Genomic DNA, 27,709 nt, shown 5'->3' on the forward strand with positions numbered 1-27,709 from the left:
ACAGTACATGGCGAGGAGACATCAAAAAACAGCAACAATTATTTCGGCATTATGATGCTTGTGCTGTGTTATGTGTACCGTGACGACACCATTCTGACGAGTTAGTCTAGCCGCTCTAGCGAATGTATGCATTGACGTCACTGGGAAAGCAAAACTCATCTAACCATAACACATCTGATTGGCTAAGCAGCTGGTGACGTTTTGCAAAACGAGTGATGATTGGATAAAACGAAGGCGTTTTTTGACATTTTTGAATCTGGGTAAGCAACTTTGATAGTTGCTTACCTTGGAGCCTCAGTGATTGTTTCTGACAGAAGCGTTTGCGTTAATTGGCATTTATAGGCAAGACATGCGGTTTGGTGAGGATTTAGACTACTCACAAGCGTTACGAGTAATTCTAGTCACGAATACAGTAATTTTCAAGTTAAAATAGACATGATAAAAATAATAAGAAGTTAAACCTAGAATTCAATCATTATACTTTGCATAGTTTTCGCTTAGGTAAGCACTGCTTTCCTTGCTTTCCCTCACCGATCGTCACTGCTATACACTAAGCTTAATTTTGTAACGAACGGACTGGCATCAAAACATTTTAAGGACTACCGTGATCGAATTGGAGAGATTTGGCATTTCGAATAGCGCCACAGCAGCCATCTGTACTGCGCTCCTTGTTGATTTGGGCGTGGTCACGAAAGATGACACATAGCCTAATTAACAATTGATCACAACAAAATTAGAAGTGATAAAGAAGCAATAAGAAACGAAAATGTTCAATCAGCTGTAAGTCCATTGCAATATGTTTTACATCAGGGCTTATTTTTTGATGGGAGAAAAGATCTAACAATGGAGAAAAGGCATGAAACTGGTGGACACCATCTCGTAAGAAGAGAACATTATACAATCGTAAAACAGCCTGGTGGAGAGTTTCTAACACATGTGACTCCAGACAGTGGACGCAGTCAAGATGTAGCTAATTGCATATATGATGTGATCAAAAATAAGAATATGACACGATGTATGCATTTTATTGGTTGTGATTCAACTAATGTGAACACAGGAAGATTCGGTGGAGTAATTGCTCTTTTTGAAAAAGAATTAGGTCACAGAGTAGTATGGTTGATTTGTGAGTTACACACAAACAAACTGCCATTTCGACACTTGTTTATTGAACTGGACGGGCCAACCACTGGAAATGAATCATTCAAAGGACCTATTGGTCGTCTTTGTAAAAATGTTGAAGATTTGTCTATCAATAATAACTTCACCCCAATAACTGTTGATGCTGGGCTTCCACTTCCAGAATTACCTGGCGATGTTGTTAAAGATTTATGATGCGACCAAAAATATTTATACGAGATCACACACACCATTACAACGGGACAAATTTCACCACATATTAAATCAAAAATTGGGCCACTAAATCATGCTCGCTGGCTTACACTTGCATCCAGGGTTTGTCGTTTGTATATAAGTCAACACAATTTGAATGAAAAATCTAGCGAGAATCTTCTACACTTAGTTAACTTCATTGTAACAAATTATGCTCCATTGTGGTTTAGGATCAAATGTCAGCCACTCTACAAAAATGCTCCGTGCCATATATTTGAATTACTGCAAAGAGTTAAACTGCTTCCAGAAAAAATTCAAAACACTGTAAAACCTTATATGCAAAGAAATGCATACAGTGCCAATAGCGAGAACCTCCTTCTGGCAATGATCGCTGACAATGACCCAATAATACGAGGAAAAGCGGTCGATACGTGGTCAAAATAGATTTGGAGATGACAGTGTGAGACAGTTCAATGTACCAACACTCAATTTTAAAGCGGAGGATTATACCGAAATGATAAACTGGGAAAATCCAACGGAACCAGTTTTAACAACGGAGCTTGGATCATTTCAGTTGGAAAAATCAGAAAGGTTCCATTACTGTTTGGTAAAATTGCGAATCACACCCAGTCAATTGAAAGGGCTATTAAGATTGTTACAGAAGCAAGCAAAACCGTTTCTGGATTTAGAAGAAGAGAGGGAATGATTCTTTTCCAATTGAACTCCAGAAAACTCCATGCATCATCTGAATCAAAGCAGGATTTTATGTCACTGACGATGACAGCCAACACTTGACACTCCAAAGTTTACTGTTTTTGACATTTTCGGCAAAAATTCAATTTTTAATACTGCAGCAATAAATAATAAAATGCAGTCTCCTGCAGCTATAACTATCTGCAGTGAGTCCATATCTTCCATAAATAATAGTTTAAAGTCATGCTTTACTTTAAAATTATAGATTGAAGACAATCCAAAAGCTCGCATTTTTACCCAATTTTCGACAAAAATTTAATTTTTTATACTACTACAATAAATATTAGAATGCTATCTCTGCAGTTCTAACTTACTTCAGTAAGTCTATACCTGTCTAAAAAATAAGTATAAGGCCACAGCAAATAAATTTCACTGAAAAAATATAGATTGAACATAATCTAAAATTTCGCATTTTTACCCCATTTTGCGATTTTCGGCAAAAATTAAACGCGATTTCCTCATCTCAAACCATTGTTCAAATCAACTGAAATTTTGTATACAACAATTTTAGGTGTCTATCTATCAAAATCCGTATGAGGCAGGTGGATATCAAAAAAAAGTGATTTCGTGACCCGCCCTACTAAGTATGCTTGAAATACAAAGATAGTTCCGCATCTTTTTCGTATCTAAATTATAATTTGTATGAACGACATATTCCAGAGACTAGACGAAAAACTTAAGAATGAAGATTTTTTTTCACTTCTGCATAACGTCGATGTTGGTACCGAAGAAAAGGAATTCTCGTACAATGAAGATATGAAACGGGACAAGACGAGGAGGAAAGCAACATCTTTGTGGTTTTTAATGATAGCTTCAATTTACGTTTCGCCTACTTTGTTTAGTTTTTGTTATAGAATATAGAAGGATAAGCAACAGTGACGAATAATATCAAATTTTCCTGAAATTTACAGATTTATCCTGTTGCTTAATCGGTAATAACTCTTTTTCTGTACATTTTCAGGGTTCTGGTTAATAGAAAAAGTTGTTCCCCTTGAAAAAAGCTAAAAAATGATGTATAATATGTCCTATTTTGAAAAACTTAAAATTTTCATAAAGGGATTGTGACGTCATTTGGAAAATGGGTCCAAAAGGGGGTTTCCCATCATCCGATTGATGGGGATTTTTTTCTGAGCCATCTGCATAATATGAGGAAGGTCTGAGAAAAGTATCAGCTTGATCAAAAAATTTTCCCACAAACACCACTTTTTAAGTTCCCACGACTGCTCTACAAGTATTTTGCAGCTGTTAATAAATGACAAGTCTGTTGAATTCAACAAGCGATCTTGGATGGAATTTTCTAAGTGATCATAGAAGATGCGGGGATTGATTGGAGGGCTATTTCTGCAATTTTTTAGCCTAAATGCAATTCCACAACTTTGAACTCTAAGTTTTGCACCATAGGCGTAGCCAGGGGGGCAAAAGGGGGCACGGCCCCCTCAAATTTTCAAAGTTTGGATTTCGAAGTTGAGTCCTTTGTTGAAAATATAATAAAATTTGTAGAAATTTATAACGTTTTCCAAGACATCTGGCTATCAACACCCTCAAGGATTTGTTTTAGACACCAATAAATTTTGCAAATCGCGCAAAAGTTACGCGATTTACGTTTCTTTTAACTAATTTGTGGAGCAATTTCAGAATGCTGGTTTACTCTGTTGGGTTTTTGTGTAGTTATTGAGTTTTGTGTAGCTGAGGTTTTGGTGTTCTCTAATTTTAGCCGCAGCCTTTGCCCGTTTGTGTGTAGGAGCTACCATACCATAAGTTAATAGCTGTTTATCTGCTAATAAATTTCATACAAATATTACCCTAAAAGTGTTTCCAGAAAGCCCTATAATCCATTATTTGGGAGTAAATTTGCAAAAATTTTCCGGAGAAGCATGCCCCCAGACTCAAGTTTCGAAAAGGTACCATTAAAAAATCCCCTTCGAAGTTTGTTTGGTAATTACGCAAGAAAAAAGAGTATTGCAGTGGTGGGATTCAAACCCACGTCAATGTAATGACTACCGCCGACCTAACACTCTGCGCCAAGTCAGGCAGTGGCAATCCGATGAGTTAATTTAGCTATTATATGCCTTTTGTTGCTCAAAGGGGATTTTTTAATGGTACCTTATAGAAAGTTGCCCCCAGGACCCTCCTAGGATACGCGTGCCTTCGGCACGCTCTAACCCCCACCACTTTTATTGCTTCCCTTGCTCAACCCACCAGGATACGCCACTGCACATCAAGTGGCGATAGCTTAATCAAACACTTTGTCATTCTCATCATTTCATCAAATATTTGGCCCCCCAAATTTTTTTTTCTGGCTACGCCACTGGTTTGCACAATACCACAATGTCTGGAAATTCATCACGAAGCAATTTGCCACACCATTTTTGCGACCTAACATCACAGCCGTGCCATCACATACAACACCAATCAAACAAGAAGATAAAAATGTTGTAGACATGCCGTATGATTTTAGGCAGCTCTTCGGGTACCGTAATCAAAGATGCCATTAGCTGTTAGACTAGCGAGCTCTACAAATACCTTCACAAGTTCGCTTCCGTCAAGACTAGTACGAAGATATATAATCAGCATATATCCTGCTTTTCTGTTGATAATTTATTAGTTTCTAGCCTTTTGTTCACCTATTATGGAAAAGATAATATAAATAATCTTACGTTAAATTTTTATCCCTAATTTCAATTTTTACCCCCTGACACGTTTTTAGTCGTAAATTTTTTTCCCAAGGTAAAAAAATGACAAAACCTATCATTGAAAAGCTGATAAAATTGTCTTTCCAATGGTATATCATACGTCTTTATAAGAAATTTTTCTAGGTTTACCCATTTTTAGACCAAATTCTACAGGACTATATGGTACCGCACTTTTTTTAAAAAGTTTTGGTGAATTAGCAAAATTTGTGCCATCGGTGGAAGTTCTCCCCTGTAACTATGCTGGCTAGCTGCCGCCTCCATGCATGACTAATTTGCATAGCATCCTTGCACAACCGAACATGGTTACATGTGTTTTTTATTTTATTTTAACAAATTAACGATTGGACTTCGCCACTCTCTCCAATTCATCCTTTTTCTTGATGGCGTAGGAGTTTGAAGAACCCTGCAAAGCAAACTTATTTGTCATAAGGAAAGCTTACACGAGCAAATAAAATATGTAGAAACATTTTCCCCTTTAGTACGTGCAAAGTAATTTTTAGGCGTTTTATATTTTCATTTGCTTAATTTTTAAAAACCCTGGGGTCTGATGTAGTGGGGTCCAAGGTAAAAACTCATCCAAAATTTTAACTTATTATGACGCCATGAAGATGTGGGACACGCCCAATTGAAGTTCCCAATACCACATTTTCATGTATTTCAAATACCATGGCCACTACATTGATAAAGCGGGATGCAACACCAAAGTGCTGAATAAATGACAGACACCGATTAAGTCATGGACTCCTTAAGTAAAGGACTGGAATGTTGCGATCTCGGGGTTTTTAACTTGAGTCCGAATGATTAACTTGAGTCCTGGCTTAAATGACTTCTAGAGAAGCTAGAAACACAATCTTGGATTTCATATTAGGGTTTTTGAGGATGGCGACTGGCGAGTTCAATAGTGTTATTTTCAACACCGTTTGAAGTCATTTTCAAGGTCAAAATATTATATTTTAAGGTCAAATTACAGAATTTTGGTCATTTTTGCCCAATTTTGCGTCTAAATCGTAAAGCAAAACTGTTTGAAAGAAGTCTGTGACGAAATATGCTATTACATAAACATCATATGTATTTCTCAACACGATGGATATTATCTAAAAGAGTCAATGATTACAATATAATACACAAATCGACAATACATAACAAGTTGACACCATAATAACCAATGTCTATCACTAATTGGCAAGCTTTGCTTGCCCCCTGAGGCATCCCAAAGACTTTTCTTTGTCACTTACATCGAGGACATAAGCTTTCAATAGAATGTTAGCTAAAGTAGTACAAGCAGCATTACTACTAGCTAAAGGTGCATTTACAAAGGATAACAACTTAGCAAAATGAAACCGCCAACGCATTTCAGTCTTGTCATGCAAATTACAGCTTTGATTTCAATAAATTGTTACGTCACAAAAGCTTGGAACCGCAATGTTTTGCTAGGGCATATGAAATCACCAAAACATTTCTGAAAATATATAAATAAAAAGAACTTCAAAGAACTTACGCAGTAGGGTGGCTCTTATTTGGCAAAAAATGAAAAAAATATGAATTTTGTGTGGGACACCCTTTTAAAAGGTGAGGTTGTCAGAAAAAATAACTCCTGCAAAAAATTTTTGAATTTGAAATTGATTTAGAGGTGGCCCTCCCCCCCTAAAGTTTTGCGCCCTCCTCCAAAATACCAAATCTGCATATCTCAAAAACTGCTTGAGCTAGAGATACGGTTTTTGTGTCAAAAGATGCAGAAAGCATGATTTCCTATCTGCTTTCTGAACAGTGATTGCGTCTATCTTGAGTAGAAAAGCAGTTATTTAGAAAAAACCTGTTTTCGGTATTCTAGCACAAAACAGTGCTAAACAAGTATTGTGGCCCAAGCTATTCAATAAACAAAGTTCATAAACTAACCTGTAAAACTGGTAAAGCAATAAACGAAATAAGTATTCCTAAACTTTTATGCATTCATGCATAGCTAAAATGCCCGTTTTTTATCATATTCCTTGGAGAAACTCCAGAGCGTGGAATCCGCTTTCAAGCTTCAGGTGCTATGCATCGCACTTGTTGGATGGCGAAGGCGATTTATGCAAAAAGCTTGGTCTGCATTTATGGTATCTGTCCGAAGAAATGGTTGGTCTAGCCTTGTTTGACTCTCGATTGTCTGTGGAAAGTAAAAAGCTAATGGTGGCAACCATGTTAGATGAAACAGGAGAACGTCCACCAAGGAGACCAAGCATCAAAGTAGATGCGTTTCTTAGCAATAAGGGTCTAGATCAGTATTGCACCTCTAATTCAAAATGGCTTCTTCAGCTGTTGGTGTTGGGTGAAAACGAGGAGGTGAAAACGAGGTGAAAACGAGAATAATCCAGGATTTTAACAAAATCTTAACTGAAGATGAGTACCAACTTCAGTTTCTTTTGCAAGTTGTTACTGAACACAGGAAACTGTTTCCAAATTCCAACAAGAACAATATTGTCTATTCTTCTTCGTTTAAACTTTAAACCTTCTTTGTTACTCCAGGGGTCAAGGGCTCTGTCTTTTACCACTCTTGGGCAGTGGCGATGCTGTTTAGATGCTTGAGCAGGTGTTGAGCAGCAATCCTTTGATTCGTCCATTGATCCATTGATTCGTCATCCAGTTCAAGCAGACCACGCACACCATTTGGTGCAGTTACAGATGGTGTGGTCTGTGGTTTGTTCCTCTTTGCCACACTCACAGATTGCGGATGGAGCCATCCCCCATTTGTGCATGTTGAAGCGGAATAGTCTGACTCCAGTAGGCTAGCCCAGTACGCAGGCGGTTGAGCCGCACCCAGGCCTTCCTTGGCAAATTATCCATTCCGGTTGGATGGGGGCTGGTGTCGGAGATACAACTTTAGAGTCTTGAGGAGTTCTTCTTTCACTCTGAGCTCCATTTGCTGTCCTCCCAGGTAGCCGCGCTGATGGATTGGTCTTTAGCGGTTTTCATCAGGAGTTGTGCGTCACATACAAATGGGTGTCTCGATTTCAGTTGCCGAGGATGCTCGATTGCTCGCTCACAGATTCGTAGAGATTCGAGTGGAGCAAGTGGTTGGGGTTCGTAGTGCGGCGAGAAAGAGACAGGATGGCTTCTTCGCGACGAAACTCAGCTGGTTGGTTGCCTGCAAGGACAGGGAAATTGTCCGATGGTGTAGGTCGCAGACATCCTGTCACGATACGCAAGGCAATATGTAAAATATTGTCAATAATATCGCTTCTTCCAGTATGATACTGACCAGAATTACATTTTGAAATGAATATCGTTACCAGTGTTCCCTCTAAGGTGCAAAAATTAAAGACAAAAAAAAAGAAATTTTGTAGACGGTTGCGTGGTCACAAAAAAGGTTGTAAAATCAAGATTTGGTCAAATGCGTTTTTTCTAAATAACTGCTTTTCTACTCAAGATAGATGCATTCAATGTTCAGAAAGCAGATAGAAAACCATGTTTTCTGCATCTTTTAACACAATAACTGTATCTCTAGCTCAAGTGGTTTTCGAGTTACGCAGATTTGGTATTTCGAGGGAGGGCACAGAACTTTAGGGGGGGAGGGCCACCTCTAAATCAACTTCAAATTAAAAAAAAATTTGCAAGAGTTATTTTTTCTGACAACCTCACCATTTGAAAGGGTGTCCCAAGCAAAATTCAAAAACTCAATTTTAAGAGCCACCCTATTACGCAGTGTAGAGAAAATATTTTACACAATAGATGCAGTAGGTGCACAATATCATATTTCGTCACAGACTTTTTTGAAACAGTTTTGCTTTACGATTTAGACGCAAAAATGGGCAAAAATGACTAAAATTCTGTAATTTGACATTTAAAATATAATATTTTGACCTTGAAAATGACCTCAGGTATTGTTGAAAGTAACATTATTGAACTCGCCATCCTCAAAAACCCTAATATAGAATCCAAGATTGTGTTTCTAGATTCTCTAGAAGTCATTTAAGCCAGGACTCAAGTTAATCATTCGGACTCAAGTTACAAACCCCGAGCATGGGAGGTTCCAGTCCTTTACTTAAGGAGTCTATGGATTAAGTATACAACAAGTCTACGGGACTTAAATACCAAATTTTCACGCATTTCGAAAATTATGTGTAGAATTGTAGATTGACAAATTGATGTCAAAATACGCAAAATCTGATTGTCAAAGATGTGTAGGCAGCAGAAAATTATTAAGAATGTTTGCAGTTATAATTTTTAACTAAATATCATCAACGTTAAAAACAAAGAACTGATTGTTATATTTTATTCAAGATACTTTTATAAGCTGGTTGTTGAAAAACACCGCTCACCTCTACCCAGGGTGTAATAAATTGGGTGGGCGTAGTTGCTGAAGTAAAGGCGGCCGAGAGAAAGGAACTGGCCACCCTACTCTCCTTAATGCCGAAGGCTTAGTATAATGAGAACCTTATCTTCTCATTCCCCAAAGCTCAGTAGTCAGTACCTGAGTATGGGACCTTTACTTTTACTTTCATAAGAAAAATAGGCCAAGTGATACAACGATAAGTCACTTATTAATGGGCTCTTGTAACTGCGCATGATATAGCACTTGAAAGAACTGCGGGTAGTGTGTTACTGTGAAAGCAAAATGCTGTCGGTATACATTCTACAATGAGCGACTTGAATATTTGAATAGCCTGAATTGAGAGTGACGAGTGAGTCAAGTGAGAGAAGTCAATTGGAAGAAAGTTTAAATTTTCAGTTCTTCGAAGTCTTACTTGGCATTGGGAATAAATCTCAAGACAAACACTCTTTTAGGGTTCTTTAAAACAATTTGATGGATTTCCAGGTTTTTATCTAGATCTGGAAACTACTGCATGATTTTTGCTTTTAGGACATTTAGATGAGTTGTGGCTTGATTTGTCCACTCAGACATCACCTGCGCGCAACATTTAAATTACTGAAGTTCACTGGATTTCCTTGTTCAACTTGACTCTTCTTAAGGTCTTATGAAAGTTTGAATCAACCGGTTTCTTTGGACAACCCATTACATGAACAGTGAACACTTGTGGAACACTTAAGTTTTACAATCACAATACATATTCTTACATTACACTTACACGGACGATAGAAAACAGGATTGTAAAGAGCTCCAGCTTCATCCCCACGCTTCGGTGAAGTTAAGCACTTAAATAACTAAGTTTAAGATTGTTAAATAGATAGTAAGACCCTTTATTGGTGTACTGGAAGCAAAGTTTTAGGGTTATCTGTATCCATGAGCCATTGACATATTGATACAATGGGAATTTACAAACTGTAGGCTACTGCTTCCATGATGGTTGAAGGAAGGTTGGAAGAGAGTGATTGATTTATGCCATCGTCATTTGGAGATTGTCTTAAGGTACTAGAAGGCTCTGCTGTTTTCTTCTCGAGGGGAGTACGTTTTGTCTGGCCTCTACATTTCGACCAGCCTGGTTTGGGTGGCCCTTCAAGAAGCAGATGCAAGTACCGTTCAGCACTTAAAAATGCTTTTGGAAGCTTTCACCAGCAAGCTTGATAATAGTTGAAAGAGAAAAGTTAAAATGAACTATTAAACATGTTCCCTTGTTTTAAGAATTATCATTGGTGCTGGTTGTTGATGGCAAAGAACAAGTTCTTCCAGAGTTGGAAAAATAATTGATTTTGCAACATCTCACAGCATTAGAATTAGAACTGGAATTCATTCGATATTTTCCTGAAATTTATGACGATGAGCTTGATTTAATACAAAATTCATTCACATTGTTGATGAAAAAAACTTCCCGATAAATTGCAGGATGAATTTTTAGAACTCAAAATGGATTCTTGCGCAAGAGACTTATTCAGGAAAGATATCAATCACAGGATTTTGGCCATTGATGTCTAATTCCTATCTCAAAGTGGCAGAGAAAGCTACTCGAAGTATCCTTCCGTTTGCTTCCACTTATCTATGCAAATCAGGTATTTCCAACTCTTGCAATTGAAAACAAAACAAAGAAACAGATTAGACGTGGAGAATGATAATCGTTGCGCTCTTTCCAATACTCTTCCACGACATTCATGAGTTATCGAAAAAAAATCACAAGATTCACACAGACTGTTAAATGCATTGACTCTTAGAATTTTGAATGCCTATTGCCCATTCTTTGAATAAAATACTTTTCAGCTACGTTCTTCTTTAATTAAATTATTTTGGTTTGAAAAGGAATATTGCCAGCTAAAAAGCTTACTACTAGCGAAAATTTAGTTTATCTTCCAAACCTTAGATTAAAATATTAATGTAAACGAGTTTTTAACAAACTAAATTTATAGGGGGGGGATTTAGATTTGAATATCGACTAAAAGGGTCCACCGGATAAAAAATGTTGGCAACCACTGCCCTAAACACTAACTTTCAGGGTTTAAAGTTAGAAAATAGAAAAGCTATAAGGTAAAGGTGTGAAAACACTATTCATCAATTTTGGTCGATTCCAATCTATTACGTCATGGAATTTTGACGATTAAAAAGTTGTGTGGCACGATAACTCATGTGTAATTGACAAAGTGGCCCGCGACAGCAAAAAGGTTCGTCACCCCTGTTTTAGATTGTAAGGCTTTGTGATAAAATAATGTAATGAATAATAACATTAAGTGGATTTTATTCTTTTTCACACACTGTACAATAAAAACAGATTGCACAGCAAGTGCAACAAAAACAAAGTCTGCCTATAACCCTCCCAGTGATTTCCAGTTTAAAAAATGTAAACTGCAAAAAATAGTTTCCAGATATTGAAATCACTGCATACTACAAAAACACTAAATATCGTTGTAGAGCTCCCATGAAAAGTGGCTAACACCCCCTTAGGTGGGCGTTCCATGTTGAAAACCACTGTTCTAGAACAATATGACATTGCAATAGAAAAATACCAAAGCATGTTCGAAAATACATCAAAAATTATCATTCAAAATTTATTTAAAATTAGCTTTTGTGAATAACCTTTTTCTGCCTTTGATAGGTCTTTCGACTCTGAGAAGTGGTTATAGGAAACCGAATCTTCTGCGCATTTTGAAACCAATTTTATCATTTCACCGGAAGTACTTTTTGAAATACATGAAAATGGGATATTCGGAACTTCAAGGGGTGTGCCTCACACTTTTATAACGTCATAATGAGCTAAAATTTTGAGTGTCACTTCAGGCTCCATGCTTTTTGAAAATCGAAAATATCAAACACCCTAAAGTACACGGTACGATAATAACAGTCTTTACAAGACGCCCAGAAGGGCGAAAGTTCGACATCTTTCGATCGCACGTGCTACGCGTATAGGTGAACACCTGGGTTTTTTTTGCTGAGACTTTTCGGTCATTTGTCCGAAATGACTTGAAAAAATTCGGTCATTTTTTATTTATTTCGATTATTTTTAGTCACTTTTGGTCATATATAGTCAATTGACTATAGGTTGACTATATATTTTTTCGGAAATTTTGACCGAATTGACTATATTTTTTTCGGACATTTTGCTAAAACATCGGTCAATGACCGATAAACGACCGAAAAAAAAAACCCAGGTGAACACTGAGAGGTTTTCATGCCTGTCAGCCCATTTCAACGACTAAATCTTCAGCCAATCGGTGTTAGCCTGGACACGACATAAAGTCATTAAACGATAACTTTGTGCTAACCTTGTGGGCATTGATCAGCTCGTCGGCCAGACATTCGGCGATAGTCTTGATGTTTCTAAATGAAGCTTGTCGAGCGCCAGCACACAGAAGCCAAATAGCTTGGTTGACACGTCGCAGAGGAGAAACATCGACAGACTACAACAAAAACAAATAATGGAAGTGACACATATGAAAGTTGTAGCAAAAAGATGCCTAAGATTTAGACAACACGATGCCAGATGATGCAACTGATGTAGTTTCCCTGGTCTTACTCCGATTTGCACAAATTAATTAACCAATGCCAAATGTACCACCAAAAAAGTACTTAGAATGCTATAACAAAAACATGTTAAATTAAGCAATAAATGCAACATATCGATATCTAAAGACTGAAGTATGAAACCTCCAGACGAAAGCACAGTGCACTTATCTTGTGAGAGCAGCTTAAGAATGCGTGTGCATACTAGTGATGGAACCTCCGGCTCCGGGCGAACTCTACCATTTTTTCCAACTCCGGGCCGGAGTTGATAGTGGATCCGACCAAGAACCGAATGTGTGTGTACAAGCTTACTTACGTCTTACACAACAATTTTCAGCAGGAAAAGATCAGATTAAATTAAGCATTAAATTTTCTGTAAGAGTATTAACTTAATTTGATAGTCTGATAATCAAATGATGCTGTATGCCTTCAACTTATGCTCAGCAATCACACCACCTAGTTTCTACAAACTTTAAAACTGCGCAACAATTGAAGATTAAAGAAACATGACTTTATGCCGCGGTCCGAGTGACGCAAGCAAGCATGACGCCATCTCTAGACCGCAAGGCCCGAATGCCGCAATGCATGAATGAAGCGAGATTTGATTATTTCGTACTAAAATTAATTATTCTATTGAATAGTGTAGTAATTCCATTTGTCACTGTAGAAATTTCAATTTCCATTTTTTATACCAATAAAAATTAAAAAAAAAAGTTTTTCGCACTTAACAAAATAAAGATGAGACTTGGCTATTTCTCCCTAAAACCAATTGTTTTTTTTATTGTAAAGTCTCAACGAAAAAAAAAACAGGTCACAATGCTCTGGGCACAAGTCTGAAAACTTCTACACTAACGCTACTATTTTCTGCTGTGCAAAGCATCACTCGGCTTTTTTAAGGTTTATTTTTGTGTGTCATGTGATCGAAAGTGAATTTTCCCTCGGCTTTTTCTAGGAAAAGAAGGTGGACAACTGGAGGGTTATAGTGTTATGACAAAATTAGGCGCAACTACAGCTTGACGTCTACCGCCATATGTCGCATACCAAGGTGCAGTGTATGTGACCTGGCTGCGTGTGCACAAAGTGTGTATTGCCAAAATTTATGCATGAAAATATGTGATATCATGTTAATTTAATATTATTCTAGTCATAATTATACAGCGATATAGATTTCACGTTACAGTGGCCTCACACTGCTGTAGTAAGGTTCTGCCGATGTTCTAGCACCCAACATCTCACGCAAAATATAGCATTTCATTTGATAAAAATGAATTTATGTAAAACCAAAGAAAACTTTTTGCAGTTTTGCCAATTTTTAAATTTCGCAATGACCCTCCAGTTGTCCATACTGAAAGAAAAATCAGGGAAGCGAGTCGTCCCGATATTCCACTGTCCCTAGCTTTTTCTGACTGAAATACCAAAACTTAACAAATTTAGCTGTGATAGCCTACTCGTATTTCTAATTTTGTAACCAACCTTTCTTTATCAATATTATTCGGAGATCAAAGCCAGACATTGTGACACAAGATTTGAACTACGGTAAGTTGCGCGTGATTAGTGTAGAAGTACCTGTACTCCCATCGATTTTTTGCAAAGAATTCACCTTATGTTACGATGATTCAATGTCATCAATCGTTGAAACAACGTAAAAATCAAAAGTTTTCTGACTTGAATGAAAGCTAAGGGATCAAGTATTCCCATTTTTCTAGATGCGCGGGAAATTGTATTCTCGCAACAATTGTTCGTGCTATGCAAGGACGATTTGTATTAGTTCCTGTGTTATTTTTCGGCGGACAAATATGACCGATCAGCTGGTACTTCCCGCGGACATCACATGCTGAGACGGCGGACAAGTCCGCCCCGTGAATTTCGAGGCCTGACATACTGTAGATGTCAAATGGAACAGTATTTTGGGACAGCGACAGTAAAGCGAGCATTATCACTTTCTCTTTTGTCGTGAAACATTGGTCGACAATGATGATTGCATGTTTTCAATAAACTCGAATTGCATGTGAAAGTTTTTACTAAGGTTTGCTGAAGGACAAGCGTAGGTTGGTTTGTGCACATCACTCACAATCATAGGTGTCTAAGCCGTGGGGGCCAGGCCCCCACGCATATTTCTGCGTGGGAGCAACTTTTTATGCTGCATTGATACATAAAACAATAGATGAACTAGCGATCGGCAGCAGGAAAACATTTTTAAATGCAAACCGCAACAGCTTCGAGATAAATTATCACTAGAACGAGTAGCGGTGCTACAATCTCACCCCAGACAAAAAAAACCTGTCATTTTTACATTGATTTAACGTCTGCAAGAGTGCAGACGTTGAATCAATTTAAAATGACTGATTTTGCTGCCTGGGACATAGCAAAAATCTACCATTTTGCGTCGATTCAATGTCATCAGATGTTGAATGCACCCAAAAACAACATAATTTGCTACGTTGACGCAGCGTGGGTTTAGCTTAATGCGCTTGCAAACAGACTCGATGTCGCTTTGGAAAGTCGAAACCTCTGCAGAGAATTGTCGCGGCCCAGTGAATCGCTTGCTGTGAAAATGAACTTGAAGTCTCGGCCCGAGGTAACCACCAACCAACGCAACAAGGGCTGGTACAAACCGCATTGCGCACTCGCGGCATAAATAACACAACAACGGACTCGCGCAAACTGCATGGCGCACACACGACCGTTGCTATAGAAACCCGATCAAAGGCGGGGAATATGCGCATCTTTTTGTTTCATCTGCAACACGAAAACGGGCGTATTACAGCGAATTGAAACTTGAAAGCAGGTCAGCGATAAGTTGCGATATAGACAGACAATCGATAACAACTTAATAACATTGAATTGCATAATTCAAAATTAATACAGAAATGAAATAGATACATAATTTCGAACGTTTTCGGCAAAACTTTCTGCCCTCTTCAGGAAAATATCTTAATTCATCTAAACAAAACAGTTATTCGTGAAATGTTAATAATAAATGACTGAAATTCAATAAAACTGCACTGACCTGCGTACAAGCAACAACTGACGAACAAACACAAAAGGTGGTAGCTATGCAATTCAATGTTATTAAGTTGTTATCGATTGTCTGTCTATGGTTTTTAAAAAGTACCTCTCTACCAAAGTTGCGATATTGTAGTGAAAAGGGAGCAACGTCAAGTCAAAAACTTAATCAAACGTCTCTCAGTAACTATTTTTCAAGGGCTGTTTACGGATGTCAGCAACTTTTAAATTTATTCAAAGTGACGTGCTGTTGAACTGATGTAAACATGAATGATTTTGCTTTCAACAGGTATATTTTCAAGCATATAATCAAGTTAGTATTTTCATTCCATTTACAGTATACATTTTAGTAAACCTTTTCGTCTCTTGTTTCATGCTAAGAAATCTAGTTCGTTGCTAAACTTCATGTTGTGCTTAGCTTAAAGAGTTGCAGTCCATCAACCGCTAGCCAACGCAGACGCATAGCATGTGTTTTGTTCGAGTTTTGTTTATAATAATTAACGGTAGGTCAAACGTAGCGATAACTCCGAGTGTGGCAATAAAAGCAATCCTAGTGTGACGACATAATTACGTCATCCATCTGCGTGACATTTCGCTGAATTTACGTTGCTGCTGATGAAACACGCTTTCGCCCCCACGGCCAAAAAAGTAGTTAGGCGCCTATGCTCACAATCAATTACTAAAAAAATGTAAAATATCAAAGGTCTCGGTGATAGGCGATTATGTAATATGTACATTGTACAGACAACAGTACAGGGAGGCCACTAAATCACCACATATTGCATTACAAAGATAAATTATAGCTGCTGAATAACTGATTATAAATTAGTTTGGGTTTTGAGATGACTCAGTTCTGTAATTCGGAAGTGTGGTCGCATGCTCAGCAAGTGGTACCAATTAACCACCTAACTTCAAGTGCTGCCAATGACATCAGGACTGCTCGATCCCAGTGGAAACCATGAAAACAGTCAATCTCCTTTGTTACTTGTCTTAGTTTCTTATATTAACTTGTTTCATTCTTGTCATTTCTTTCATTGCATATAGCCTAATTGTGATTAGGCCAACTATATGGAGTATTATGATGTTCTTGAAGTCTAATAGGTGAATTTTCAGAAATGGAGTGATACAAGTTCTTTCAATTTGAATTTGATAAACTTGAATTTGCCAATTTAATGTGGTATCTCTACTTGTTTTGATTATAGTCAAGTGGGGTAAAAAAAAAATTTTTTCACAAAGGTTGTCCTAGATTTTTTAGCTTATATCAAGTATGACCACTAAAGTTGGTCACATTATACAGACCATGTATGTCTATCATCCCCCAATGAATTTTTTTAAATCCATTAACCGGTTTGAATATTATGCACAAAATATCTGAATTTTTTTTTACCCCAGCTTTTGGGTAAAAAAACACCTGTTAGTATAGCAGCTTCTCCTTCTTTATTATTATAATATTGATTTCATAATTATGTTTTGCTATTGATTTCATATGTAGTGCAAATGATTCTCCACCAGAAGAAAGAAGCTTTGTGTAACTCTTATCATATATCAAGGACTGTGAGAGATGCTGAACCCATAGTCGAAACCGACCGGATGGGTCATGATGATGATGTAAACGATTTCCCCCACAATTTTTGTATGCACTTTTTAAATACACATTGTGAAATCGCAAAGTCTCATTACTGTAATAAAAACAGCAGCAAGACAAAAAATTGTGTCTAGTATACTTATGCACGCCATGCTGAATTTAATCTGCAGCTCTAGTTTGAACATGCGAGTGGGCGATTAAATTTCGCGGATTGTGAATCCTAAAAAATCAACCAGCAGTTTGTGAATAAACATACAACTAAAAAACAAAACAACAGTTTATGTATGTATGATTGTATGTGTTGTGCACTATCGATCGATGGATCACTCTGTACTCTCAATCTGCGCTATTGATCGACTAACCCGCAACACTGACCTTAACCTCGGACCCCCAATTCCAACAAACATCAATTGATTGTGCATAACACAAGCATACATTGGCACTGATGCATCCAGAAGTTTGTTTTTGTATTTTTTGGTGATATACTGCTTGGCAGTTGACATAACACCAATACAAAGCCAAAACATTCCATAAAATGCACTGTTTTTTTTTACCCCAAATCAACGAATTTTATTGGGGTAAAAAAAACACCTCAATAATAATTTACACAAACATTTGGAGGCCCCAGTCTTTGTTGCATCTAGTAGCCTCACAACATAGTACTCACAATATAACATTAAAACATTCATACTACATATCACTACAATTTAGCAAAAACCTTTAATAACTCCTCCGAACCTATTTTTGCACCCTTTGCTGGCCATATTTACTCTATTTAACATATCTCTTCTTTGTCAAATCCAATCTTTTTCCTCTACTCCTCAAAGTAATCACCAGAGACCACTTAAACAGACACTAAAAAAGTTGAGTGAATATCTACTCATTTTGGATGTGAGATGGTAAGTGTTTTTTTTACCCCAATAACCCCACTATTTTTTTACCCCACTTGACTATACTTCATCACACTGCGCAATTGCGCATCCTCATGGACCATTGGTGAAATCAAATGTGAAAAAAAACATGTTTTTAAACAAAAAAAATCACATCTCTAGGCTTGATGTAACCAATCATCACATTAAAATTGCTTTAGAAATAGCACATCATGTTTAATTGAATGGATGTGATTCAAGCACGGCTCTATTCTTACCTGTCGTCTGACTGTTCCTGCCCTTCCAATTCGAGTGGAGTCTTCCCTAGGTCCACTGTTAATTATCGCATTCACGAGCACTTGAAGGGGGTTCTGGAAAACACATGCGATTGATGTGCAGGCTTAAAACACGCATGGCAGGCTACTTTTATGAGTTTTCTATACTTTGTAATTATTTCACAAGAAAGTGGATAATCTGTCAGCCAAGCATTGTGGTGTCTGATGTTTACCCTATCTTTTCTAGGGGCTATAAAACCGGATAATTTTGGAAAAAATCTTAGTTGGTCCAAACATAGACAATTAGACATGCTATATTACATATCGTTTTAAAGGATTTTCTGTCCAGTTTAAGAATAGTAAAGTTTTAATAAGTTTAAATTATTCACAAAAACCTTAGATCAATTTAACACATTTACTCCCTATTAGTTCATTTTTTTTTGGCAACTTCTAAACTGCAAAAGCATGTCCTCATTACTCTTGTTCGGAATAGTTGCATTGAATCCTACAGGAACGTTGAAAAAGGTCCTAATGGATTTATCAGTAAAACAACAAAGCCAAGAACTTTGTAGATCTGGACCAAAAGTCAACACTTATGCAATGAAGTACTTCAATCTCTGGATGCCATCAGAGAGAATCAAGAATGTACAATGACAACTCACAAGGGAAAAAAGGAAGAAAGCAGATCTGACAATGTGCTCCAAAACTTTCTTGAAACATGCCTTCACCCTCTCAAAAGTTCAAACAATCCAGAAAGTGCTCTTTGCAACATTTATACTGGTCAGCTGACTGGCACTAATATAAAATTCAACAAATCGGTCAAGATTCATAAAAAAAAAATGGCTTCACTCCAGAAATCATTGCCTGATGGTTTTCGACCAAACAGCAGGGTATGCAACACAGATATCATTTTCCCAAGAGTCATGTATTTGTTGTATGCTGGTCGTATCCAGATAGAGGATCATTTCAAGTATGAACTTGCACCTGTTCCAAAAGCACTATTCAAAGATATGGGAGAAGGCATATAATCAAAAGCTGTTTTAAAAAAAGCTTTGTAAGTCGAAGTCTGTACAAGGAAAATTGTCCCTGATGTGATAATCATTGATGGTTGTGCAATGCTTCACAGTGCGATTCATTGGCCTAAGGGAGGAAGGCGGAACGATTTACTTACAGGTGTTCGATGTTACATTTCTAAAAAGTTGGCAAAGTCAGATGTCTATCTAATCTTAAATCGATACAAGAAATTCAGCATTAACCCTTTGTTTTTCAACGTTTTTTTGGAAGTTAACTGCTCAAGGGGGGGCCATTTTTGGATCAAATTCAATCAGCTGTTACGTGTTATCCGCTGGTGCTATTTCAACAGAAGTTGCACTGGTGTTAAAGCAAATCATTTGTCTATAAGTTTGAAAAGTCATTATTTTAAAATTTTATATGTTAAACTTGATATTTCAATTTTTGCAAAGGTACCCAAAAACGACAATTTTGATTTATCTTGCCGCTATTTAATTACCGTGCTAATCCGATTTCATGCAAACTTCTGAATAACAAAGAGCTCGATCGAACGCACGAAGTGTGTGTGCGGTGTGCCGAATCATTGCATTGATTAGAATTTACGACTTGCGAGCAAATCTTATTGTAAGCTACTCACTGATTCTAAAATAGTTACAATCAGAGTAACATTGTTACACGAGTTTGAAAAAAAAACAAAACTGCGTTTGTTGTCTTACATTTTTATCCTAAACTAATGCATTCCGAAACTCATTACTAGCTTCTAGTTTTATGGAACCAATTTTCTCATAAGCAACACCTTAGCCTGCTTGAATAGCTGTTTACATCTTCGTTTGTGTATTTTATGTCTACAATTGAGTTTGTAGTATGAATATTTTTAGTAGAGAGAAGACAATTGAACAAGTTGTTGAAATTATCTGAAATTTCTAAGTTCAAGTTAGGTGCTTTTGAAATTGTGGATTTGTGTCAAGTCGCAACACAAATATCATGCAGGCCACATCATAAGTCATTTCGCTTACGGGTGTTTATAAACATGACTCATAAATTACATCCACAAAAAATACAGCATTTACATCAACAAAGCTAAGTTCAAAGCTCACTTTTTATTGAAGATTGTGTCAAACAATTTGAAATAACATTTTTAGTCCGCCAGTGTCGAAACAATGCAACAGCTAATCGAGGAACATGCGTAAACAAAGGAAATGTGAAATAACCCACAGTCAGCAAATCTACATAAATTTAACGTTTACAAATGTTGAATCAATGTAAAAGGACTGGATTGCTGACTGGGTCCTTATTGTTTGAAGCACAAAAAATACGCGTAAAGGCGACAACATCAGCAAGGCAGCGATTATGTTTCCTGCCAAAAAAAAAAATTAACTTTTGACTTCAAAGATAAAAATGATTATAACGAAGCTTCAAAGTTTGTCGTTAAAAATATTGCAGAGATACAATAAACATAATCATTTTGTGCCAGATTGTGAGAAGACTTCCTAGATTCTTTCCAAACATTTGCATGATTGCAAATTCTTTTCTATAACTTTATATTGCCAAAAAATGGCTTCTTTGTTGAAACAACGTGGCTACAATTCTATAAAAAATTCTTAGGCCTACTACATTGAAGTAATGAAATTTTTTGTGATTTTGCTGATGACGTTTTACAATATCCGAGAATTAAAAAAAATAATAATGATGAATTATTTTACAAAACCGTGGTTTGCAAGCGCTTTACAAAAAATTGTTGGGGGAAAATTTACTATTAGACGTCAAATGTTTGTAAAAGAAAATTGTCGGTTTACGTATTTATAATGTTTATTGCGCTGTTATCGAATTATAAACTGCCTGTATTGTCTGCCTTTGTGGTTGCCGGCCAGCTTAGACCAGCATGCAAACTACGCGTTTTTGGTATTTGCATCGTGTTATGATTCTCGAAAATTTCCCACAAGGTCTTTATTTTTATCGTGATATTTTTGTGCCTTTTCTGTCCTAAACTTGAAGTCATTGTGAAGCACAATCCACATCGGTTTTTAGACTCAGTCTTCATTGAAAATCTTTTGTGTGGTGCATCATTTCAAGTAGTGTCTTCCCTAAGCTGTTACACAAACCGCCCAGAACCACGTTGATTATTATGTATCTTACAGCCGTTGAGAGCCCGTTATTGTACTGTATGTGTGGAATTATTACTGTAGATGTCTGACTAAATTCATGCCAAAGTCGAGCAAATTCTGCTTTCGGGATCCTTGCCGTTATTTACTGTATTTTTTGTAGATAAGTTTAGGCAGCATTTTTCCAAGATAAATGAAGACATCGGTATTGTTCGTCACTTAGATTTAGTTTCCTCAGCATTGTTTGTTCATTCTTTGATCCACTAGTTTGTCTCACTTTTGGTATAATCGGATCGTTTATAAATGGCGGGTCTTCACAATAGCCGGCCTCTTATACTGTACATTGGCGCAACGTATTCAGATGTTGAATCAATGATCAAGAAAGCTGATTTGTTTTTTGTCTAATGTGACGCCTAACTTTATGCCTTGTCTACATTACAAAATATTTTGTAATGTACATGAGGCATTACCATCTTTATTTTGCGCTCTTTGGAACAACACACAGTGCACGGTGAAACAAAAATGCAGGACATAAGGACAAGTAGGCGACATAAAGCAGGGAAGGGACGTCATCGAGTTAGCTGCTACGTGTAGATGGAGCCTATCTCACAATTTTGAGTGTATCTCACAATTACTGTTTACAAAAACGCTATTTCTCTACGGCTTCTCCCAAAAGCATTTGCAGTCACACATTTCCGCAATTGCAATGCTTGTCAATGAGAGTATTTCCATAGAACGTTTATTTCGAAACCAGGTTTTCGTGCCTTTACCCAAGATTTCTTATTGTAACGTTTTTTATTCGTCAATGATTATTATCTGCTTGAAACAACTGTTTTGAATAGTTTGTGGCCTCCACAGCCTACTATTTTGATCGTGGATTGCTATTCTTCTTTGTAGAGCTGATAACGCAAAAAACGTTTGCTATTATTTTTTCTAATTAACAGCTTTGTGATCACTGGCTTTTCTTTTGTAGCGTAAGAAATAACGCGCTTTGTATTATTGAGGTCAAACCAAACAAAGGAAAACAAGAGGACGTTCTCTCTGCTCGCGCATATCGATGCACGAAGCAATTATGAGCTTATGGCGTGTTATCGCAATGTAATCCATTTCACGCTTTGCTGGAAGTTAGCTAGAAATAGCAAAAATTCACCAAAATCTTGAATTTACAAGAAAACTACACAACTGTTAGCATCAAATTTAATATCATCAGATGCGCCTGGCAATTTTAGGAAAAGTCAAGAAAAATCAAGTGCATGGCATTACTGTGCTTCAAGTAATCAAAGGAAATATGAGGGGGGGGCCAAATCTGGCCTCCCTTTGAGGAGCAAAGTGTTAACTTATTATAATGGAGCAGTTTAATACGAAAAAAAAACAAAGTCATGAAAGCGATAATGACCATTGCAGTAAAAAAAGCTTTTGAAAGTGGAGGTACATTAGAAAAAAGGCTTATTATTATTATGATACCATTCGTAGACATATTTGTGACATGTCTATAGCTATTCAAGATACTGCGATTTCTTCTTTGAAGCAAAGCAAAACTTTTATGATGCAAGTTGACGAATCAACTGATATCAGCGAAAGGCCTCATTATTGGCTTTATTTTTGATAATTTTGGAAGGGCAACTTTTCTTGAAACTGGATGATGCTTTTCATAACATAGCAATTTGGACTGATTTGTCAACAGCATGATTACTACCATAGCCGTGCCATATTTTAATCGAAAATGTATAAATAAACTGTCAAGCTTTTAAAATTTGGCGTTAAAACCATTAATGGGGCAATCCTGTTTGCCTGCAAGATGAGGCCCTGACATTTCGCTTCCAGTCCAGATTCTTTCAAAGAGACGTCATGGCTGGAGCTTCATTGGAGTTCAAGCAGAAAGAAACCAGCTCAGCGGCTAAACGATTATCACATGTCTCCAGTGCTGCTAGATTTGAGATCGATTCCAGATCGTCTTATTATGTGCCGAAGCCATCATTATCTTGTGTCATCTCCGAGCCAAAAATTGGCTGTCAATTGCTTCCATACCAAGGTTCCTAGATGTTTTTTAAATTTCCAGCCCAATTGACAAAATTTGCAGAAATAATGACAAATTTGCAGAAAATAGAGTCAAAAAAAAAAAAAAACGAAACAAAACCACAACTGCCAAAGGTTCCCCAAAACTGTCAAAAATTTTCCCAGAACTACAGGGCTGCGATTTTTGCCTTTTTCGGTGACAAGGTCACTCAACACGCGTCATCACTATTCGACATACGCTGTGCCTTACGGAAAAAACAAAACAAAAAGGAAAAAAAAACTGAGAGAGGACTAAACGTCGTCAGGTCGAGGAACAATCGGGTGGGGGGCATCACGTGATGCAATTATAAAAGTGCTGACTTAGGTAAACTTTCTTGCGCCAGGTACTTCAAAGCAAGGTCTAAAAGCGACGCTTCACACGAAAAACTCCCAAGGCGTCAGCGCCGCCATTTTGAACACTGCGGGAGAATGCTTTGATTGAAGTTCCAACGCCTGGCATCAAACATTTCGCAACACACGTTATGTGCTATTCGACACAACGGGTTTCTTTTACAGATGAAATAACCTAGGCTACGTTGAGTTGTCAACGTCTATGCCAGTTTGTATTTTGCCGTTTGAGCCAATTAACAATATTGCTCTGGTAAAATGACTGTTGGATACTTGCTATGAAAGTTTTTCACATGTAGAAAACAGCCTAGTTTCCGACCAGATGTTCAGAAATACAGATGAAAAAAGCCGCTTATGAAAAGGAGTTCTCTTCCAGAACATTTTGAACACTGCGGCAAAATACTTTGATCGAAGTTCTAACTCCTGGCATCAACCATTTCACCACACACGTTTCGTGCTACTCGACACAACGGGTTTCTTTTATAGATAAAATAACCGAAGTAGGCTACTTTTGGTTGTCAACGTCTATGCAAGTTTGTATTATGTCTGCACTTGTTGTTCCAAGATTGGAGAAATGTTTTGCAATGTGAATAAAGAATAGTAGACAGATAAACACGGTTGCAACTCGACTTTCTTCCTCTAAAAGAGTTTTTGTGATTACGTAATGGGCGATTTTGCACATTCACAAAAGCACACAACCCAGCTAGCAAAACCCGTTGTTTTTACATTGATTCAACGCCTGCAGACGTTGAATCACAATGCATGACATGTATAAACAAGTTTTTGGCTGGGAAGTCTGGACATCTGCAGGAAATTTGTCTCGCACCAGGCGAGATGCCATCCTTTGAAAGATTTAACAATGATGGATTAATGTAGCCAGTGCATGATGACTTAAACAAATTTAAGAATTCCTTTCCGTTAACTTAAAGCAAGTGGTTGATACAAGAGAAAATAATCGCAGAAGCACACAATAAAGCCTGCTTATTACGCAAGTTTTTTACATCAAGAAAATAGCCTAGTTTCCGACCAGATGTTCAGAATCAGAAACACAGATAAGAAAGGTCGCTATATATAAGAGTTCGCTTCTAGAAGAATAGTAGTCACTGGGAGTGGACAAGGCAAGGTAATAGGCAAGTTGTAAGAACAGCATAGCTTTGCCCAACTACAGATAGGATAGTCTTCAGTTAATCAGTATCCTATTATTCCTATAATGACTAAAAAACGAAAGAATCCTCCGACAACACGGATGGCAAAAGCTTCGGTCGGTCTTACCGAGAATTGGTTAAGGTTCAGCAAACAGCGAGTGAAGTGCGGGATCTGTTCGTAGGAAGTATCGACAGAAGCATTGCCAGTTGTCACGTCACATTGGAACTTATCATCCAGGTAAACTTTCGGCTAATAGCGTTTAGTAGCCTAACATCGCAAAGCATTCTCAATTTTGAACATGTTTAATTTAATAGTGTTAAGCAAAAGCATGCTTAATAAAATGCGCCTACTACATTTTCACTTTTCAACAATAAAATTTTATAGATAAGCCCGTTCAAAGGCATAAGAAACAACGCATTGATACATTCTTTTCTTGACAAGACAGTGATGACATTTCTGAGTTTGCCCAAGCACAAGCAACAAGCAGTTCAAGTTCGGTCGGTGAGCTTCCATCTGCAAACATAAGGTCAGGCCCTGGCGATAGCACGGCTTCACTAGATGTTCAAGCTCATCAGGAATCAGAAACCACCATATTGCAACACCGCCTTTGCTGGACAGGACATGTCATGCAAATGGACCCAACAAGGCTTCTTCGAATAATGCTTTATGGTGAACAAGAGAGACAGGAAAGACCCTCTGGAAGACCAAAAATGAGATACAAAAATCAGCTGAAAGTCTCCCTCAGCCATGCAAACATTGATTTGGATTCATGGGAACAACTTGCTAGCGACAGATTACTCCGGAGAAAAATAACTAGGGAAGGTACGGAAATTTTCAAAAAAAACAAGGAACAAAAAGCCCAAGAAAATCGAAACACTAGAAAAGAAAAGCTAAAACTACCACGTCCCCCACCCTCCATACAATATGACTTTGCCCACGTCTTTTCCATCATAGACTGGGCCTCCAAAGCCACATACCATCTGAAGCCAAATTCGATTTGAAGACGAAACCAATGCTCGGACATGAGCTGGAGCCGACAACGATAGCCAAAGGTTTTTTTTCTTTTACGATCCTCAGTTTTGCGTTTACAACAGTTCTCTTCCCGGAGCACAACAATAATAGGCTATACGGTAGATACACAACTTAGCGCTTGATACTCCTTTGCAATCACTCAATCAGCGTGCGATTAAAAACTTAAGTGACTCTGACATACATCCACACAAGTTGTGCGGTAATTCGCGGCAAACGCTTTATCTGACTCTTGTGACGTTATATTACTATTCGACAAACAAACGCAGAATTTTTGGTCGTTCAACAAGAAAAAATCGCAGCCTTGCAGAACTACAACAAAAACTAGCCCAATTCTGCAAGAAAACCACAGAACTGGCAACTCTGTTTCACACGTCATGTTCTTCCGCTACTGTTTTTGCTTCTCTGATGTTTGACAAGTCAATCCATGGTTTTACATCATCTCTCCAAGTTCGCCTCCTCTTTCCCTGTACCTCTTTGGAATTATGTGAATTTCATGTTTTATTTTGCACTCCAATTCTTTTCTAATTGTCACATGTGTGATGTCTTTTTTATAAAACTTTAATAGTTTTCAGTAGTAGCAGAGTTGAAAAGCATTATTTTTTTTGTAAATTTCTTTGTTGTTGGTCCTACTTTCACTTCCTTGTGACCAACTGGTTGTATGACACATGTCATGTCACAATATAATCTTGAGTAGTTGTAATTTTCTTTCGTTTTAGTTTTGTACAACCACCACCTCAATACAGCATTTCTGCTTAACCTTGAAAAATATCTGGCGTAGTTGCAATGGCACAAGTTAAATTTCCAAAGTGAAGGTCGACTGCATACAGGTTAACTGATCGGTTGAAAAGTACAGAGTACTGTACCACACTAAATTGGTAAATGAACCCAAATTGAATAAACTTGAATATGCCAATTTAGTGTGGTACTCCGTTTTTTTTTGTTTTTTTTATTCCACTACACATCCTTTTGGAGCATAGGTGAAGTCAAAAGATTTTAAATAAACCAACATAGGCCAACAGAAAAATTTTGGCACAAAAGATCAGTCACACTGGAGTATTTCAAAATTGATTCCGAAAATGCATTTAATTTTATCGAATTGGCTCCAGTTTGAGATATTCGACAACCAAAGTAATTTGGAAATCGTTACCCAAACTTCTTTAAATAGCAAACTACTCATTTTTAGCACTGTTTATCATTATGATGTCATAATTGCATGTGTCTAGTTCAATTGGTTGATATCATAGGAAAGTTCAAAACACAAGTGAGGGTTGAAATGATCTGTGATTGATGAAAGGAAAGCATAAAAATGGTTGTGAATCAGTACATCACAAAAAAATAGCTTGAACATCATGCCATATTCAAACTTATACTTTTACAAATGAAACTTTGTTCTCAGCGATTGTTAATGCTTATTTTTTGCTGCAAGGAGTTTTTTCAGATGTATAAGTATGTATATAGGCGGATATATGATATATGCTGATAGAATATGCCTTTAACAAATTAACATGTAGGATGCTGTCTCAACAAACCAGGTATATTTCACTGCAACTGTGATGCAAGTATATATGACAAAGAAAACGTGCTTCAGTCTGAGTGATCTTATTAAAAGAGGTTACTAAGCTTATTACTTGGACATGAAGC

General features: G+C 37.3%; 1 protein-coding gene across 1 annotated transcript in view; it reads right to left on the minus strand.

Moving 5' to 3' along the window:
• Positions 1–5,073: 5,073 nt before the first annotated feature.
• LOC145774377 (small ribosomal subunit protein uS7) overlaps positions 5,074–27,709 on the minus strand; it is a 44,223-nt gene continuing 21,587 nt past the window's right edge. Inside the window, exons 4-6 of the mRNA XM_082585615.1 lie at positions 18,378–18,470; positions 12,402–12,536; positions 5,074–5,178 (exon numbers count right to left, since the gene is read on the minus strand). Of these exons, the coding sequence (XP_082441741.1) occupies positions 5,110–5,178; positions 12,402–12,536; positions 18,378–18,470 (297 nt within the window). The 3' untranslated portion in view covers positions 5,074–5,109. The remainder of the gene's footprint in view (positions 5,179–12,401; positions 12,537–18,377; positions 18,471–27,709) is intronic.

The sequence above is a fragment of the Aplidium turbinatum genome, chromosome 7, assembly GCF_918807975.1.
Source record: "Aplidium turbinatum chromosome 7, kaAplTurb1.1, whole genome shotgun sequence".
Lineage (NCBI taxonomy): Eukaryota > Metazoa > Chordata > Ascidiacea > Aplousobranchia > Polyclinidae > Aplidium > Aplidium turbinatum.